Source organism: Dendrobates tinctorius, unplaced genomic scaffold (assembly GCF_039654945.1).
Source record: "Dendrobates tinctorius isolate UK_male_01 unplaced genomic scaffold, ASM3965494v1 ptg000014l, whole genome shotgun sequence".
In the NCBI taxonomy this organism is placed as follows: domain Eukaryota; kingdom Metazoa; phylum Chordata; class Amphibia; order Anura; family Dendrobatidae; genus Dendrobates; species Dendrobates tinctorius.
This window is the reverse complement of record NW_027361682.1, coordinates 19636788-19654113: the sequence shown is the minus strand read 5'-3', so window position 1 is coordinate 19654113 and position 17326 is coordinate 19636788. Positions and strand designations below refer to the sequence as shown.

Here is a 17326-nt window from a genome sequence, read left to right as displayed (position 1 = left end):
ATCATCACTTCTTCCAGCCAGGACTTGTTTTTGCATAAAATAACAGTTATCTAGAGCACATTCCCTAATTTTTTCCAACTTCTACTCTACTCTTCTGTCTCCCTGCATAGTGAAAGGACCTCCCCCCCCCCCCCGCTGAAAACAGTATTCTCAAAAATAATAATATCCCTTAATTAGCCCCTACAGTAATAATGTCCCCCATCCTGGCCCTCATGTGTCTCCATCCTTCTCCCACATGTCCTTCCACCCTGGCCCCATGTGTCTCCATACTATCCCCATGTGTCCTCCCAACATGGCCCCATGTGTCTTCCCATCCTGTCCCCATATATGTCCTCTTGTCATGCCCTCATTTATGTCTCCATCGTGCCCCCATATATGTCCTTTTGTCATGTCCCCCCATATGTCTCCATCCTGCCCCCATATATGTCCTCTCATCTTGCCTCCATATAGGTCCTCACCGTCCTCTCATCCTGCCTACTTATAGGTCCTCTCATCCTGCCTCCATATAGGTACTCTCATCCTGTCTCCACATAGGTCCTCTCATCCTTTCTCCATATAGGTTCTCTCATCCTGCCTCCATATATGTCCTCTCATCCTGCCTCCATATAGGTCCTCACTATCATCTCATCCTGCCTCCATATCATCTCATCCTGCCTCCTTATACGTCCTCTTATCCTGCCTCCTTATAGGTCCTCTCATTTTGCCTCCATATACAGTGCGTTGCGAAAGTATTAGGCTCCCTGGAACTTTTCAACCTTTTCCCACATATCATGCTTCAAACATAAAGATACCAAATGTACATTTTTGGTGAAGAATCAACAACAAGTGGAACACAATTGTGAAGTTGAACGAAATTTATTGGGTATTTTACATTTTTGTGGAAATTCAAAAACTGGAAAGTGGGACGTGCAATATTATTCGGCCCCTTTACTTTCATTGCAGCAAACTCACTCTAGAAGTTCATTGTGGATCTCTGAATGAGCCAATGTTGTCCTAAATGACTAATCATGATAAATATAATCCACCTGTGTGTAATCAAGTCTCGGTATAAATGCACCTGCTCTGTGATAGTCTCAGGGTTCTGTTTGAAGCACAGAGAGCATCATGAAGACCAAGGAACACAGCAAGCAGGTCCGTGATACTGTTGTGGAGAAGTTTAAAGCTGGATTTGGACACAAAATGATTTCCAAATCTTTAAACATCCCAAGGAGCACTGTGCACGCGATCATATTGAAATGGAAGGAGTATCATAGCACTGCAAATCTACCAAGACCCGGCCGTCCCTATAAACTTTCATCTCAAACTAGGAGAAGACTGATCAGAGATACAGCCAAGAGGCTCATGATCACTCAGGGTGAACAGCAGAGATCTACAGCTGAGGTGGGACAGTCTGTCCATAGGACAACAGTCAGTCAGACACTGTACAAATGTGGCCTTTATGGAAGAGTGGAAAGAAGAAAGCCATTTCTCAAAGATATCCATAAAAAGTGTCGTTTAAAGCTTGCAACAAGCCACCTGGGAGACATACAAAACATGTGGAAGAAGGTGCTCTGGTCAGATGAAACCAAAATCGAACTTTGCCAAATTATATATTTGGCGTAAAGGCAACACAGCTCATCACCCTGAACACACCATCCCCACTGTCAAACATGGTGGTGGCAGCATCATGGTTTGGGGGCTGCTTTTCTTCAGCAGGGTCAGGGAAGATGGTTAAAATTGATGGGAAGATGGATGGAGCCAAATATAGGACCATTCTTGATGAAAACCTGTTGGAGCCTGCAAAAGACATGAGACTGGGATGGAGATTTGTCTTCCAACAAGACAATGATCCCAAACATAAAGCAAAATCTACAATGGAATGATTCACAAATAAACGTATCCAGGTGTAAGAATGGCCAAGTCAAAGTCCAGACCTGAATCCAATCGAGAATCTGTGGAAAGAGCTGAAATTGCTGTTCACAAACGATCTCCATCAAACCTCACTGAGCGCGAGCTGTTTGCCAAGGAAGAATGGGCAAGAATTTCAGTCTCTCGATGCACAAAACTGATAGAGACATACCCCAAGCGACTTGCAGCTGTAATCACAGCAAAAGGTGGCGCAACAAAGTATTAAAGGGTCCGAATAATATTGCACGCCCCACAATTCAGTTTTTGAATTCTCACAAAAAATTAAAATAACCAATAAATTTTGTTCAACTTCACAATTGTGTCCCACTTATTGTTTATTCTTCACCTTAAATTTACATTTGGTATCTTTATGTTTGAAGCATGATATGTGGGAAAAAGTTGAAAAGTTCCAGGAAGCCGAATACTTTCGCAAGGCACTGTATGTCCTCTCATTCTGCTCCCACATATATCCTCTCATCCTACCTCCATATAGGTCATCTCATCCTGCCTCCATATTGGTTCTTTCATCCTGCCCCCCTATTTCTACATCCTGCCCCCTCATATGTCTCCATCCTGCCCCCATATATGTTCTCTCATCTTGCCTCCCTATGTTGCGTTTTTGAGTTAAAAAAAAAAAGTTCTCCTTACCTGTCTGGGGTCCAGTGGCATCTCCTCTTCCTCAACCATTTGAGGCGCAGAAGTGCTGGTGCATGACAGTGACGTCATACGCCGGCAACGTGCGCTTTGAAGTCAGCTGCCAGCCTCTAATTGGCTGGCATCTCCTATTGCTGTGCAGGAAGTGGTCCTGAGCGGCAATAGGATGTAACTGAACGTACGTTAAGTTATTAGCGAACGGCTGAATCCTGCGCCTGTTGCCCGGTGAGGAGGGGGGCCCGATCCAGCCCTGTGCACATACATTACATTACTTATCCTGTACTGATCCTGAGTTACATCCTGTATTATACTCCAGAGCTGCACTCACTATTCTGCTGGTGCAGTCACTGTGTATATACATTACATTACCTATCCTGTACCGATCCTGAGTTACATTCTGTATTATACTACAGAGCTGCAATCACAATTCTGCTGGTGCAGTCACTGTGTACATACATTAATTACTTATCCTGTACTGATCCTGAGTTACATCCTGTATTATACCCCAGAGCTGCACTCACTATTCTGCTGGTGCAGTCACTGTGTACATACATTACATTACTTATCCAGTACTGATACTGAGTTACATCCTGTATTATACTCCAGAGCTGCACTCACTATACATAAGACAATCACTAGAACAAGCTTTGTGATGATACTAACCATGTACAGTTGTGGCCAAAGGTATTGACACCCCTGCAATTCTGTCAGATAATATTCAGTTTCTTCCTGAAAATGATTGCAAACACAAATTCTTTGGTATTATTATCTTCATTTAATTTGTCTTAAATGAAAAAACACAAAAGAGAATGAAGCAAAAAGCAAATCATTGATCATTTCACACAAAACTCCAAAAATATGCCAGACAAAAGTATTTGCACCCTCAGCCTAATACTTGGTTGCACAACCTTTAGCCAAAATAACTGCGACCAACCGCTTCCGGTAACCATCAATGAGTTTCTTACAATGCTCTGCTAGAATTTTAGACCATTCTTCTTTGGCAAACTGCTCCAGGTCCCTGATATTTGAAGGGTGCCTTCTCCAAACTGCCATTTTTAGATCTCTCCACAGGTGTTCTATGGGATTCAGGTCTGGACTCATTGCTGGCCACCTTAGAAGTCTCCAGTGCTTTCTCTCAAACCATTTTCTAGTGCTTTTTGAAGTGTGTTTTGGGTCATTGACCTACATTATGATGCAAAATTTGTTGGTAGTCTTCTGACTTCATAATGCTATGCACACGGTCAAGCAGTCCAGTGCCAGAGGCAGCAAGCAACCCCAAAACATCAGGGAACCTCCGCCATGTTTGACTGTAGGGACCGTGTTCTTTTCTTTGAATGCCTCTTTTTTTCTCCTGTAAACTCTATGTTGATGCCTTTGCCCAGAAAGCTCTACTTTTGTTTCATCTGACCAGAGATCATTCTTCCAAAACGTTTTAGGCTTTTTCAGGTAAGTTTTGGCAAACTCCAGCCTGGCTTTTTTATGTCTCGGGGTAAGAAGTGGGGTCTTCCTGGGTCTCCTACCATACAGTCCCTTTTCATTCAGACGCCGACGGATAGTACGGGTTGACACTGTTGTACCCTCGGACTGCAGGGCAGCTTGAACTTGTTTGGATGTTAGTCGAGGTTCTTTATCCAACATCCGCACAATCTTGTGTTGAAATCTCTTGTCAATTTTTCTTTTCCGTCCACATCTACGGAGGTTAGCCACAGTGCCATGGGCTTTAAACTTCTTGATGACACTGCGCACAGTAGACACAGGAACATTCAGGTCTTTGGAGATGGACTTGTAGCCTTGAGATTGCTCATGCTTCCTCACAATTTGGTTTCTCAAGTCCTCAGACAGTTCTTTGGTCTTCTTTCTTTTCTCCATGCTCAATGTGGTACACACAAGGACACAGGACAGAGGTTGAGTCAACTTTAATCCATGTCAACTGGCTGCAACTGTGATTTAGTTATTGCCAACACCTGTTAGGTGCCACAGGTAAGTTACAGGTGCTGTTAATTACACAAATTAGAGAAGCATCACATGATTTTTCGAACAGTGCCAATACTTTTGTCCACCCTCTTTGTTATGTTTGGTGTGGAATTATATCCAATTTGGCTTTAGGACAATTCTTTTTGTGTTTTTTCATTTAAGGCAAATTAAATGAAGATAATAATACCAAAGAATTTGTGCTTGCAATCATTTTCAGGAAGAAACTGAGTATTATCTGACAGAATTGCAGGGGTGTCAATACTTTTGGCAACAACTGTAAGTAGTGATGGGAGATTCCAGATGAAAAATTGCAGAACTAAAAAATGCAGCTCTGGAAATATAAAAAGGGCTGTGACGAGATAAATCATGGCAAATATATAGTAAGTTGCTCATGTTCTTCTGTCAAATATATAAATGTTGGTTCACTTGATGTGTTATGTTCTGCTTCTGTAGATCGTCAGCATCGTTGGATATAGCGCTGTGATGGTTTTCTACGTTTACCTGTTTGCATTTATTTTTGGGAAGAATAAAACCCATTACGACAGCTGGTCCTTATTCTTTGCACTGGTAAGTAATCAGCAGAATAGAGAAAACATGTACAGCTGAAAACCTGTTCTGCACGCTCCTATGATGTGGAAGCTCCTGTGATTTGCCATCACTCTATTTTGTATAATGTCATGCCTCTGCTGTGATGTATGACCCCTTTGGACCTTGGGTGAATCGGTAACCTCTGTACCCCTTTTAACTTGATGATCATCCACAAAATACAAGATGGAGGTGTATATGGCATCTATGTACTATTGACCAAAGGATCCAGCCTCCCTGCATTCTCACCCCCCCATATTAGTAATGTTGGACAATTCCTCATAAAGAAATTCCATTAGAATATGTAATTTCATTCTTCTCTTTTTCAGTCCTCCTTCTTTCCCTTGATTCTAGTGGACCTGTTCACCAAATTCATTCCTGGGGAAATGCTGTTGTATACCTTCCTCTTTCCCAGCAGCACCCTATGCGGAATCATGGAGAACGTAGTAAGTGAGATCTGAAACATAAGAAATATCTCTGATCCCACTGGTCCAGGATTTTTTCCCACAGCAGTGTGCAGATGTAGGGGAAGTGGACTGACCTACGGACCTGTCTGCAGTAGGAGGGTAACGTACAGTATGCATGACGTAGACTCCTGTGTATGTAGGTGGGAGACAGCTGGAAATAGTGAAGATTGGTGAAATACCGGGTTTGGACACTAGGGGGAGACCAAGGACAGCAGAAACAGAAAAAGGTGCAATACTGAAGTTTGGCCACAAGATGACAGTAGAGCGTCGTGAGAAAAGGGACTGAACATCAGTTATGGCTACGAAACCGCACAGTCATGGGGGGCGGGGTTACAGGAACTCTAGAGGGGAATTCCCAGTGAGAGGGGATATAAGAAGGAGATAGAGAGTTCCAGAACAGTCAGTCCAAGGAGAGGAGCTAAGGAAAGGAGAAGACTGAAGCAGGAGACAAAAGCTCTGGAAGGGACTGACAACTGAGATGGTCAGGGGGAGTGGCCCTGACAGGAGAAGCCGCAGATGGAGAGAGAGCCTGGGATACCACAAGACGGACGGACTCGGGTAGATGAAGCACTTTGGTGGTAGGCCTAGGGCAGCCACAATGAAAGAGCCGCGAGGGACGTCATTGAGGAGAGGCAAGTGAAGGTGTCGAGAGTACGGCCAATAAAGAGGACCTGTTGGACGCACCTTTGACTCTGTCTCAAGTCTGTTCGCGCCGAAGAAAGGGGTCACTCCCGGTCGGCACACCTACCTACACAGTGCCAGGTAGCTTATCATTACCACTTTGTGATCCATATCACTGCCTGGTTTCTTTTTCTTCCATTTTTTTGCTTGGCAAAAAGATTATAAAACAACAATAATGTGATTTCAGTTTTTTTGTGTTTCAGCATTCACAGTATGGGATAAATATTCTGATATTTTATTAGTTCACTTGCGCACAAGGCAACACAATATATGTTATTTGTTTTTTATTTAAGTTTTGGGAAAAGGTCATTATGAACATTTTTATATTATTGTTTTGGTTTTTTTTGTTAAATCCTTGCACTCACTTGTACAGTACACTGCAACACTGTAATAATACAATGCATTGTAAAAGTGCTGATCTACCGGCAGAATTTCTTAAAAGTAGAGACTTGGGGGGTCTTAAGTAGGTCACTGTCTGTCATAAGCCTGCTGTTGGCACCCTGCAATTGCACTGCTGGGGATGAGAGGAGGTTGGGTACCAGAAGGGACACCTTCCCCCTTTAATCTCATCACGATTGACAGCAACATTCAAAGACGCTTGTGAAAGTATTCACCCCATCCTTGGCATTTTCCATGTTTTGCTACCTCGCAACCTGGAATGTCAGTTTTTTTTTGAAGGTTGTATCAGTTCATGTAAAGGACATGCCTACACTTGTGAACATTTGGTTTTCTTTTTATGAAGCAAACAACAAGAAAAGAAACTAATTGAAAACTTCAGTGTGCATAACTATTCACCCCCCTAAAGTCAGTATTTTGCAGAGCCTCGCTTTGCGGTAATTACACCTGCAAGTCGCTTTGGATAAGTAAGTCTTCTCTACGAGCTTTCCACATCTTGCCCCTGGGATTTTTGCCCATTCCTCAAGACAAAACTGCTCCAGCTCCTTCAAGTTAGATGGTTTCCTCTGGTGAACAGCAATCTTCAAGTCAGACCACAGATTCACATTTGGATTAAGGTCTGGGCTTTGACTGGGCCACATCAAAATATTTATAAATCTCCCCTTAACCATGCGAGTGTTGCTTTAGCAGTATGCTTTGGGCATTATCTGTTGGAAGGAGGTCCTCTGTCCCAGTCTCAAGTCACTGACAGACTGAAAAAGGTTTTGCTCAAGAATATCCCTGTATTTAGCACCATCCATCTTCCCCTTGACTCAGACCATTTTCCCTGACCTTGATGCTGAAAAACAACCCCCACAGTATGATGCTGCTGCCACCATGTTTCACTGTGGGGATGGTGTTCTTGGGGTGACGAGCTGTGTTGGTTTGGAGCCAAATATAGCATTTACCTTGGTGTACAAAAACTTCAATTTTAGTCTTATCTGACCACAGCGCCTTCGTTCATACATTTGGGGAGTCTCCCACATGTCTTTTGGCAAACTCAAAATAAACCTTACAATTTTTGTGTGTAAGTAAAGGCTTTTTTCTGCCCACTGTGAGGGGTTGACAGGCTTAGCTGCTCCTTGAGGTAGACTCAGGCACACAGGTGGTTAAAGTCAATGGTTTATTGCCTCATAAACAAAAAAAAAACAAAATGGTAACAGAAAAACAGCCTGTCCAGCTCAAATGAAAATAAATAGTTCATACACCGTCCTGCCCAGGTTCTCTGGGACAGCACATACGGCAGCTCTCGCAGGAGCTAATAATCCAGAGGCTTGCTACCTCCACATGTGGGAGAGAGGGTCCCCGTCGAGTGTACGGGTCGGAACCAAGGGGATGTCACCTGGGTTCCGGGGGAAACTGTTTCCGGGGGACAGAGTTCAGGGACGGACTGTGGAGACTGACAGGTGGACTGGGGGAGGAGCCAATATAAAAGGGGCGGGTAACGCGAGTCACAGTGAGTCAGCAGAACGAGACAGAAGGAACAGGAGATCGTGGGAGCGACTGAGAGCCAGAGTGACTCAACAGAGCCAAGAAGGAGGCCAGAGACAGGAGAGATACTTCCCCTGGACATCAGTGGGACGGCGCCGAGATGACCGTCCGAGAACTGCAGCCCCGTGTCGACCAGCGGCCGCCGCCGCCTTCCTCCAGCCCGCGGCTGCGGCCTGCCCGCGGACACCAGCGGGCGCTGACTCCTCACTCCAGCCCACAGCTGCGGCCTGTCTCCAGCCACCCGCAGCCGCTCTGCCCTCACCCGTGGTCGCGGCAAGTCCAGTGCCGTCGGCGGCCACCACTGTCCCGCTCCGATCCGCGGCAGGGGCCGAGCCTCTGCTTGCCGCGGATTCCCCGTCGCAGCTGCTAGCTGCATAGGTGGCCTGCCCCTCGCCACCCCGCACCGCTACCGCTTACCCCTGCCCAGGGGCAGCGGCTCACTCATCCAAGGACTCCCCCGGGGCTGGAGGTGTCCCAGTGTCACAGGAGCGTCGGAACGCTCGAAGACTACTTCGACTCTTCAGCAGTTGGGCCCAGCGGCTGCTCCGCCGAAGAACCACCGTCCAGGACGCCGAGGGACGTCAGGACGGCTAAGTTGACTATATAGTTAAGGACCCGTAGTCGGCCATACCGCGGCCCTATAGTGACCGGCTTTCGCCGGACGTAGTCGTGTTCTACTCTGGTTGTGTTTGCTTGTATTGAGCCCCTGCGAGGGCAACCCTTGTTACCCCTTTTGTTGGTCAGGCTGTGACTGAGGATAGTTACCTCTAGGCCTATAAACGTTATTATGAAAAGCACCAAACCGTCTCGCGACTCGTCACTGCATCCTGCGTACCTGCAAGTACCACACACACACACACAGAGAAAAAAAAACTAGCTGGACATTTAACTCCCCTCCAGCCACAAACTGGAGGTGGAGATATGGTGGGTAGCCGTCCCGCCCATCTCTGACCTACCCACCATGAAAGCCATGCCCATATAGCAACTGATTGCTCTCAGCACATATCATGCTGGAGAAAACCCTTATGGCTTTCACATCACACATGAAAGAAATCTTTGTGACATATATCTCCCCTCACGTATGACACCAGTGACCCTGTCACACCACTCTTCCATAAAGCCACTTCTATGGAGTGTACGTCTTTTTGTGGTCTTATGGACAGATACTCCAGACTTTGCAGCTCCTTCAGGGTTATCCTGCTGCCTCTCTGATTAATGCCCTCCCCTGCCCGGGCTGAGAGTTTTGGTTGGGAGGTTTGTTGTGGCACCATGTTCTTTCCATTTGATGATAATGGATTTGATTGTGCCCCGAGGGATCATCAGAGATTGGGATATTTTTTTTATAACCCAACTGTGACTGGTACTTCTCTACAACTTTGTACCTGACTTGTTTGGAGATCTCCTTGGTCTTTATGATGTTTGGTTAGTGGTGCCTCTTGCTTAATGGTGTTGAAGCCTCTGTGGCCTTTCTGAAAGTGTGTATATACTGACAGACATGTGACTCTTAGGTGGACTTACTTTCACTAAGCTGTTAGAATCTGTTCAGTTTGTGACTATCCGCCATTTTCTTGTAGTGTTCTGGCTTTTGGTCTTTTTCCCCCGGTGCTGGGTTTGTCTTGGGTCAGGTGATTGTATCACCCTTTATTAACCTGCACCTGTCTCCCATTCCTTGCTAGACAACAGTGTTAATCTGCTGGTATCCTGGCTTAGAGCCTTGCTTTGCCTTCTGTGTGTTAAATTAGTGCAGTGCTGGGATCTCTGGTTCTGCTAGTCTTAGTTTCTGTTTTCAGTTTGTTTCTGCAGCCTTCTCTTTGTTTTCTGTTAGGAGGTGACCCGTTTTTGTACCCAGTCCTTAGATCTCTCAGGGACCCCCTTGCCCCTATCTATAGGTCTTCGCTGGAGATTAAACTAGGATCGTCGGTGGGTCTATTCACAAGGAATGGGTCGCCCACTCCATCGTAGGGTATCAGCCTAGTCGTAGTGCAGGGTCAGTTTTCCCCTCTTACCCCAGTCCTGTGCTGCAGAATCGTAACATAAGCATATGACTTATGAAGGTAATTGCTAGCACCAAAAAATTTTAGGGGACTTCATTGCTAAAGTGGTTAATACATATAGTTGTGTGAAAGTGTTTGCCCCCTTCCTGATTTCCTATTCTTTTGCATGTTTATCAAACTTAAATGTTTCAGATCACCAAACAAATTTAAATATTAGACAAAGATAACACAAGTAAACACAAAATGCAGTTTTTAAATTAAAGTCTTTATTATTAAGGGAAAAAGAAATCCAAACCTGCAGGGCCCTGTGTTAAAAAATGATTGCACCCCCCTTAAAACATAAATTAACTGTGGTTTATTACTACTTTGGGAAGTTGAGTTCAATTTCCCTAGCCACGCCAGGCCTAATTACTGCCACACCTGTTCTCAATCAAGAAATCACTTAAATATGACCTGTCTGACAAAGTCAAGTGCCACATGCCACAATCCAAATCAATTCTGAAACAAATGAGAAGCAAACTAATTGGGATCTATCAGCCTAGAAAAGGTTATAAAGCCTTTTCTCAAGTTTTGGGACTCCAACGAACCACAGTGAGAGCCATTATCCACAAATGATGAAAACATGGCATAGTGGTAAACTTCCCAGGAGTGGCTGGCCAACCAAAATTACCCCAAGAGCGCAGCAACGACTCATCAAATAGGTCACAAAAGACTCCACAACAGCATCCAAAGAAATGCAGGCCTCACTTTTCCTCAGTTAAGCTCAGTGTTCATGACTCCAGCAGAAAGAAAGCGACTGAGCAAAAATGACCTTCATGACAGGATTCCAAGATGAAAGGCACTGCTGAGCAAGAAGAACATAAAGGCTTTTCTTAGTTTTGCCAGAAAACATCTTGATGATCACCAACCTTTTTGGGAGAATATTCTGTGGACTGACAAGGCAAAAGTTGAACTTTTTGGAAGGTGTATTTCCCATCACATCTGGCGTACAAGTATCACAGCATTTCAGAAGGAATATCATACCAACAATAATATATTGTGGTGGTCTGAAGCTATTTTGCTTCTTCAGGACCTGGAAGACTTGCTATGGAAAATGAAACCATGAATTCTGCTGTCAACCAAAAACTCCTGAAGGAGAATGTCCGGCCATGTGTTCATTATTATTATTATTTATTTATAAAGCACCATTGGTTCCATGGTGCTGTACATGAGAAGGGGTAACATACAAATTACAGTGTTCATGACCTCAAGATGAAGCGCACTTGGGTTATGCAGCAGGACAATGAACCAAAACAAACCAGCAAGTCCACGTCTCAATGGCTTAAAAAAAACAAACAAAAATTAAGACTTTGGAGTGGCCTAGTCAAAGTCCTGACCTTAATCCGAATGAGATGCTGTTGCATGACCTTAAAAAGGCAGTTCATCCATGGAAACCCTCCAATGTGCTTGATTTACAACAATTCTGCAAAGATGAGTGGCCAAAATTCCTCCAGAGCAGGGGTGGGCAATTAATTTTCCTGAGGGGTCATGTGAGAGATCGTGACTGTTGTGGAGGGCCGAACCAATAAGCCGAAATTAATTCTAGTCAATATTAATATCAATATATTGTAATTATATTATTGATGATTACATTATTAATTGTATCACTTAATATTGAGCAGAATTAATTATGCTGACATCCTCCTAAATATCGTTTGAACCCCAGTACAGCCCCTTCTGTATATCATATGAGCCCCCCTTATATACTGTAAGAGCCCCCACACAGCCTCCCTATATACAGCATGAGCCCCACACAGCCTCCCTATATACACTGCATGCGCCCCACACAGCCTCCCTATATACACTGCATGAACCTCAAACAACCTCCCTATTTTCCCCTAGCCCCAACACAGCCTTCCTATATACACTGCATAAGCCCCACATAGCCTCCCTATATACACTGCAGGAGCCCCACACAACCTCCCTATATTCACTGCATGAGCCCCACACAGCTTCTCCATATATGCTGCATGAGCCCCACACAGCCTCCCCATATACTGCACAAGCCCCACACAGTCTCACTATGTGCTGCTCGAGGCCCCCATAGCCTCCCCTTGTGCGGCAAGAAGCCCCCATAGCCTCCCCATGTGCAGCACAATACCTCCATAGCCTCCCCTTGTGCAGCACAACACCCCCCATAGCCTCCCATAATGCAGCACAACACCCCCCTGTCCTCCCTTTGAGCAGCATGACACCCCCATAGCCTCCCCTTGAGCAGCACGACACCCCCATAGCCTCCCCTTGAGCAGCACGACACCCTCATAGCCTCCCCTTGTGCAGCAAGACATCCCCATAGCCTCCCCTTGTGCAGCACGACACCCCTATAGCCTCCCCTTGTGCAACAAGACACCCCCATAGCCTCCCTTTGTAAAGCTCAACACCCCCATAGCCTCCCCATGTGCAGCACAATACCTCCATAGCCTCCCCTTGTGCAGCACGACACCCCCATAGCCTCCCATAGTTAAGCACAACACCCCCATGTCCTCCCCTTGAGCAGCACAACACCGCCATAGCCTCCCTTTGAGCAAAACGACATCCCCATAGCCTCCCCTTGAGCAGCACGACACCCCCATAGCCTCCCCTTGTGCAGCAAGACAACCCCATAGCCTCCCCTTGTGCAGGACGACACCCCCATAGCCTCCCCATGTAAAGCTCAACACCCCCATAGCCTCCCCTTGTGCAGCAAGAAGCCCCCATAGCCTCCCCTTGTGCAGCACGACACCCCCATAGCCTTCCCTTGTGCAGCACGACACCCCTATAGCCTACCCTTGTGCAACATGACACCCCCATAACCTCTCCTTGTGCAGCTCGACACCCCCATAGCCTCCCCTTGTACAGCTCAACTCCCCCATAGCCTCCTCTTGTAAAGCTCAACACCCCCATAACCTCCCCTTGTGCAGCAAGAAGCCCCCATAGCCTCCCCATGTGCAGCACAATACCTCCATAGCCTCCCCTTGTGCAGCACGACACCCCCGTAGCCTTCCCTTGTGCAGCTCGACACCCCCATAGCCTCCCCTTGTACAGCTCAACTCCCCCATAGCCTCCTCTTGTAAAGCTCAACACCCCCATAACCTCCCCTTGTGCAGCAAGAAGCCCCCATAGCCTCCCGATGTGCAGCACAATACCTCCATAGCCTCCCCTTGTGCAGCACGACACCCCCGTAGCCTTCCCTTGTGCAGCACGACACCCCCATGGCCTACCCTTGTGCAACATGACACCCCCACAGCCTCTCCTTGTGCAGCTCGACACCCCCAAAGCCTCCCCTTGTAAAGCTCAACACCCCCATAGCCTCCCCTTGTGCAGCACGACACCCCCATAGCCTCTCAATGTGCTGCTCGACACCCCCATAGCCTCCCCTTGTAGAGCTCAACACCCCCATAGCCTCCCCTTGTGCAGCACACCCCCATAGCCTCTCAATGTGCTGCTCGACCCCCCCATTGCCTCCCCCCCTTGTAAAGCTCAACACCCCCATAGCCTCCCCTTATAAAGCTGAACACCCCCATAGCCTCACCTTATAAAGCTCAACATCCTCATAGCATCCCCATGCCGACCTAAATAATAATACACATTAAAAAAAATGAACACCACATATTCACCTCGGTCTCGTTCCCTGGCACTCTGCTTGTCTCCCTGTCTCCGGTGCACTGACTCTCCACAACGTAGTACAGCTGACGCGATGAAAGGATTTCATCACGTCAGCTGTTTCACATGCTGGTGGAGGAAGTGGCCGGAGGCTCCTCCTCCACCAATGCAGTCAGCGGCGCCTATTTAGACAGCGAGCTGGCGGGCATGGTGCGGCCCGTGGACCGCAGTTTTCCAGCCCCTCGGCTGTCTCGGTCCGCAGGCAGGACTGAGACAGCCAAAGGGCTGGATGTGGCCCGCAGGCCGCACTTTGCTTAGGTCTGCTCCAGAGCATTGTAAAAGACTCATACCAGTTATCGCAAACGCTGAATTGCAGTTGTTGCTGTTAAGGGTGGCCCATCCAGTTATTAGGTTTAGGAGCAATCACTTTTTCACACAGGGCCCTGTAGGTTTGGATTTCTTTTTCCCTTAATAATAAAGACCTTCATTTAAAAACTGCATTTTGTGTTCAATTGTGTTATCTTTCTCTAATATTTACATTTGTTTCATAATTTGAAACATTTAAGTGGGATAAACATGCAAAAGAATAGGAAATTGGGAAGGGAGAAAATGCTTTTTCATACAACTGAATGCACGTGCCAAGTTTTATTTATTTGGTCCCATAAATTTAATTTATGCCTAAATTTTTCTCACTTTGACAACTTAAACTATTTAGTGCTGATGCATCACACACAAATCGAATTACAAAAGTATTTAAACACATGTAACAAAATAGGTAAAAAGCCAACGGGGTGAATACTTTTGCAAGCCAATGTAAGGGATTATACTGGTGGTATTACACAACGAGCACTCAGCTCCAGTGCTTTTTTCATATATTCAGTGCACACATTTACACTCACTGGCCACTTTATTAGGTACACCTGTCCAACTGTGTGTTAAGACTTAATTTCTAATCAGCCAATCACATGGCGGCAACTCAGTGCATTTAGGCATGTAGACATGGTCAAGACAATCTCCTGCAGTTCAAACCGAGCATCAGTATGGGGAAGAAAGGTGATTTGAGTGCCTTTGAACGTGGCATGATTGTTGGTGCCAGAAGGGCTGGTCTGAGTATTTCAGAAACTGCTGATCTACTGGGATTTTCACGCACAACCATCTCTAGGGTTTACAGAGAATGGTCCGAAAAAGAAAAAAAATCCAGTGAGCGGCAGTTCTGTGGCCGGAAATGCCATGTTGATGCCAGAGGTCAGAGGAGAATGGGCAGACTGGTTCGAGCTGATAGAAAGGCAACAGTGACTCAAATTGCCACCCGTTACAACCAAGGTAGGCAGAAGAGCATCTCTGAACGCACAGTGCGTCGAACTTTGAGGCAGATGGGCTACAGCAGCAGAAGACCACACTGGGTACCACTCCTCTCAGCTAAGAACAGGAAACTGAGGCTACAATTTGCACAAGCTCATCGAAATTGGACAGTAGAAGATTGGAAAAACGTTGCCTGGTCTGATGAGTCTCGATTTCTGCTGCGACATTCGGATGGTAGGGTCAGAATTTGGCGTAAACAACATGAAAGCATGGATCCATCCTGCCTTGTATCAACGGTTCAGGCTGGTGGTGGTGGTGTCATGGTGTGGGGAATTTTTTCTTGGCACTCTTTGGGCCCCTTGGTACCAATTGAGCATCGTTGCAACGCCACAGCCTACCTGAGTATTGTTGCTGACCATGTCCATCCCTTTATGACCACAATGTACCCTACTTTCAGCAGGATAATGCGCCATGTCATAAAGCTCGAATCATCTCAGATTGGTTTCTTGAACATGACAATGAGTTCACTGTACTCAAATGGCCTCCTCAGTCACCAGATCTCAATCCAATAGAGCATCTTTGGGATGTGGTGGAACGGGAGATTCGCATCAGGGATGTGCAGCCGACAAATCTGCGCCAACTGTGTGATGCCATCATGTCAATATGGTCCAAAATCTCTGAGGAATGCTTCCAGCACCTTGTTGAATCTCTGCCACGAAGAATTGAGGCAGTTCTGATGGCAAAAGGGGGTCCAACCCCTTACTAGCATGGTGTACCTAATAAAGTGGCCAGTGAGTGTATGTAGCCAATGTAAAGGTATTTTCACATCACAACTTTATTTTGACAAGATTTTCCTGGCTTTCCTGTCATTTTTTGCATTGATGTATTTTTCTTGTTGTTTGAACTATAAAGAGGGGGCTGCTTCCAAACTAAGCCGCCCAATGCATGTCTTTTCATTTAACAGTTCATGGTTTCCGAACCCTGAAGAGGTTAAAAGTACAAAAGACTGATCATGTGCACAACAACCCCAATTTTGCATTGCTGTGCGCTATGTTTCCAGGCGGAATCTGCCAAATGTTGTGTGCACATACGCCAAAAACTGAGCTGAGGGGTGCATTGCACCTTCGCACTGGCCTGGGTTCGCTGGGTGCTGATTGTTAATATGATGGAAAAGTCCTTTTTGGCATGCACGCAATGGTAAAATCTGTAACCCTTTGCTTCCCATGCACATATCCATGTTAGTTATACTGTGAATTTTTTTTATTTCGCTCCAGATGTTTTACGATCTCGATCCTGATTCAGACTTTGCAGTCGATGGCTACATTGCCTTAATGGTGAGTATGCTTCTTACTATCAACATTATACACGGGGACGTCCTGGTAAAATACCAATACCCAACTGCTGCAGCCTCATGCTTCAAGGGGGAACAGGGCAATGGTAAATGCAGATGTTTCATTTCTTGAAGACTGCTCTGAATCCATGAAGTTTTTCCAAGTGCAGAACCACCAGTAGCACCAACCGGACACGAATCTTGCATGTTCTCACCATGTTCTTGTGCTTTCTACATCACTCCATTGACATCTCCACCTTTGTCTCCCACTTCCAGCCTTTGATTCATATCATCTTATTCTTCGGGATTCTGTGGGGCCTGGAATGGTTCTTCGGGAAGAAAACCATCAGGAGAGATCCAATTTTCAGGTTTTGTGCAATTCTTATTTTCCAGATGATTCAGATATCATTACCCATGAGTGAGGTCAGGACAGAACAGATGAAGCAGAGTCACTGTAAGAATATCATGGGGTTAATAGATCATTCTTCATTTTATGGCAGAAAACAGGCATATAGAAGTTGCCACATTTTTGTGCAAAAATTTAGCGAGTTTTGCGATCATGTGATTGCTGGGAGCCGGGAAGGAACAGGAGCTGCTGGATCTGAACAGAAATAGATCATCTCTGCAGTCTTCATCAGGAGGCTGAATTTGTCCTGTAACCGGGGCTAATATATCAGCCCCACTTATAGGGGAAATCAAATAAAAATGTTTTTACATTTTATAATGCTCCCAAAAGGTGTATTATGATCTTATCTGGAGCACAATGTGTAAAATAAATGAATGGGGGAAAATGGACCGGTATTGAACTGGTTAACTAGCATGCAAGAAACTGTTCAGTGACACCCTCAGCTCTGCTACATCTGTAGTTTTGGACAAATATATGATCAGAGGATACAGTCAGTGGG

General features: G+C 45.8%; 1 protein-coding gene across 3 annotated transcripts in view; it reads left to right on the top strand.

Moving 5' to 3' along the window:
- ABCA9 (ATP binding cassette subfamily A member 9) overlaps window positions 1–17326 on the top strand; it is a 271200-nt gene that overhangs the window by 227251 nt on the left and 26623 nt on the right. For 2 of the 3 annotated variants that reach the window (XM_073559966.1, XM_073559968.1), the window contains 4 exons: window positions 4969–5082; window positions 5430–5546; window positions 16366–16425; window positions 16698–16789. In XM_073559966.1, coding sequence (XP_073416067.1) covers window positions 4969–5082; window positions 5430–5546; window positions 16366–16425; window positions 16698–16789 — 383 coding nt within the window. The remainder of the gene's footprint in view (window positions 1–4968; window positions 5083–5429; window positions 5547–16365; window positions 16426–16697; window positions 16790–17326) is intronic. The other variant, XM_073559967.1, reaches the window with a different exon arrangement.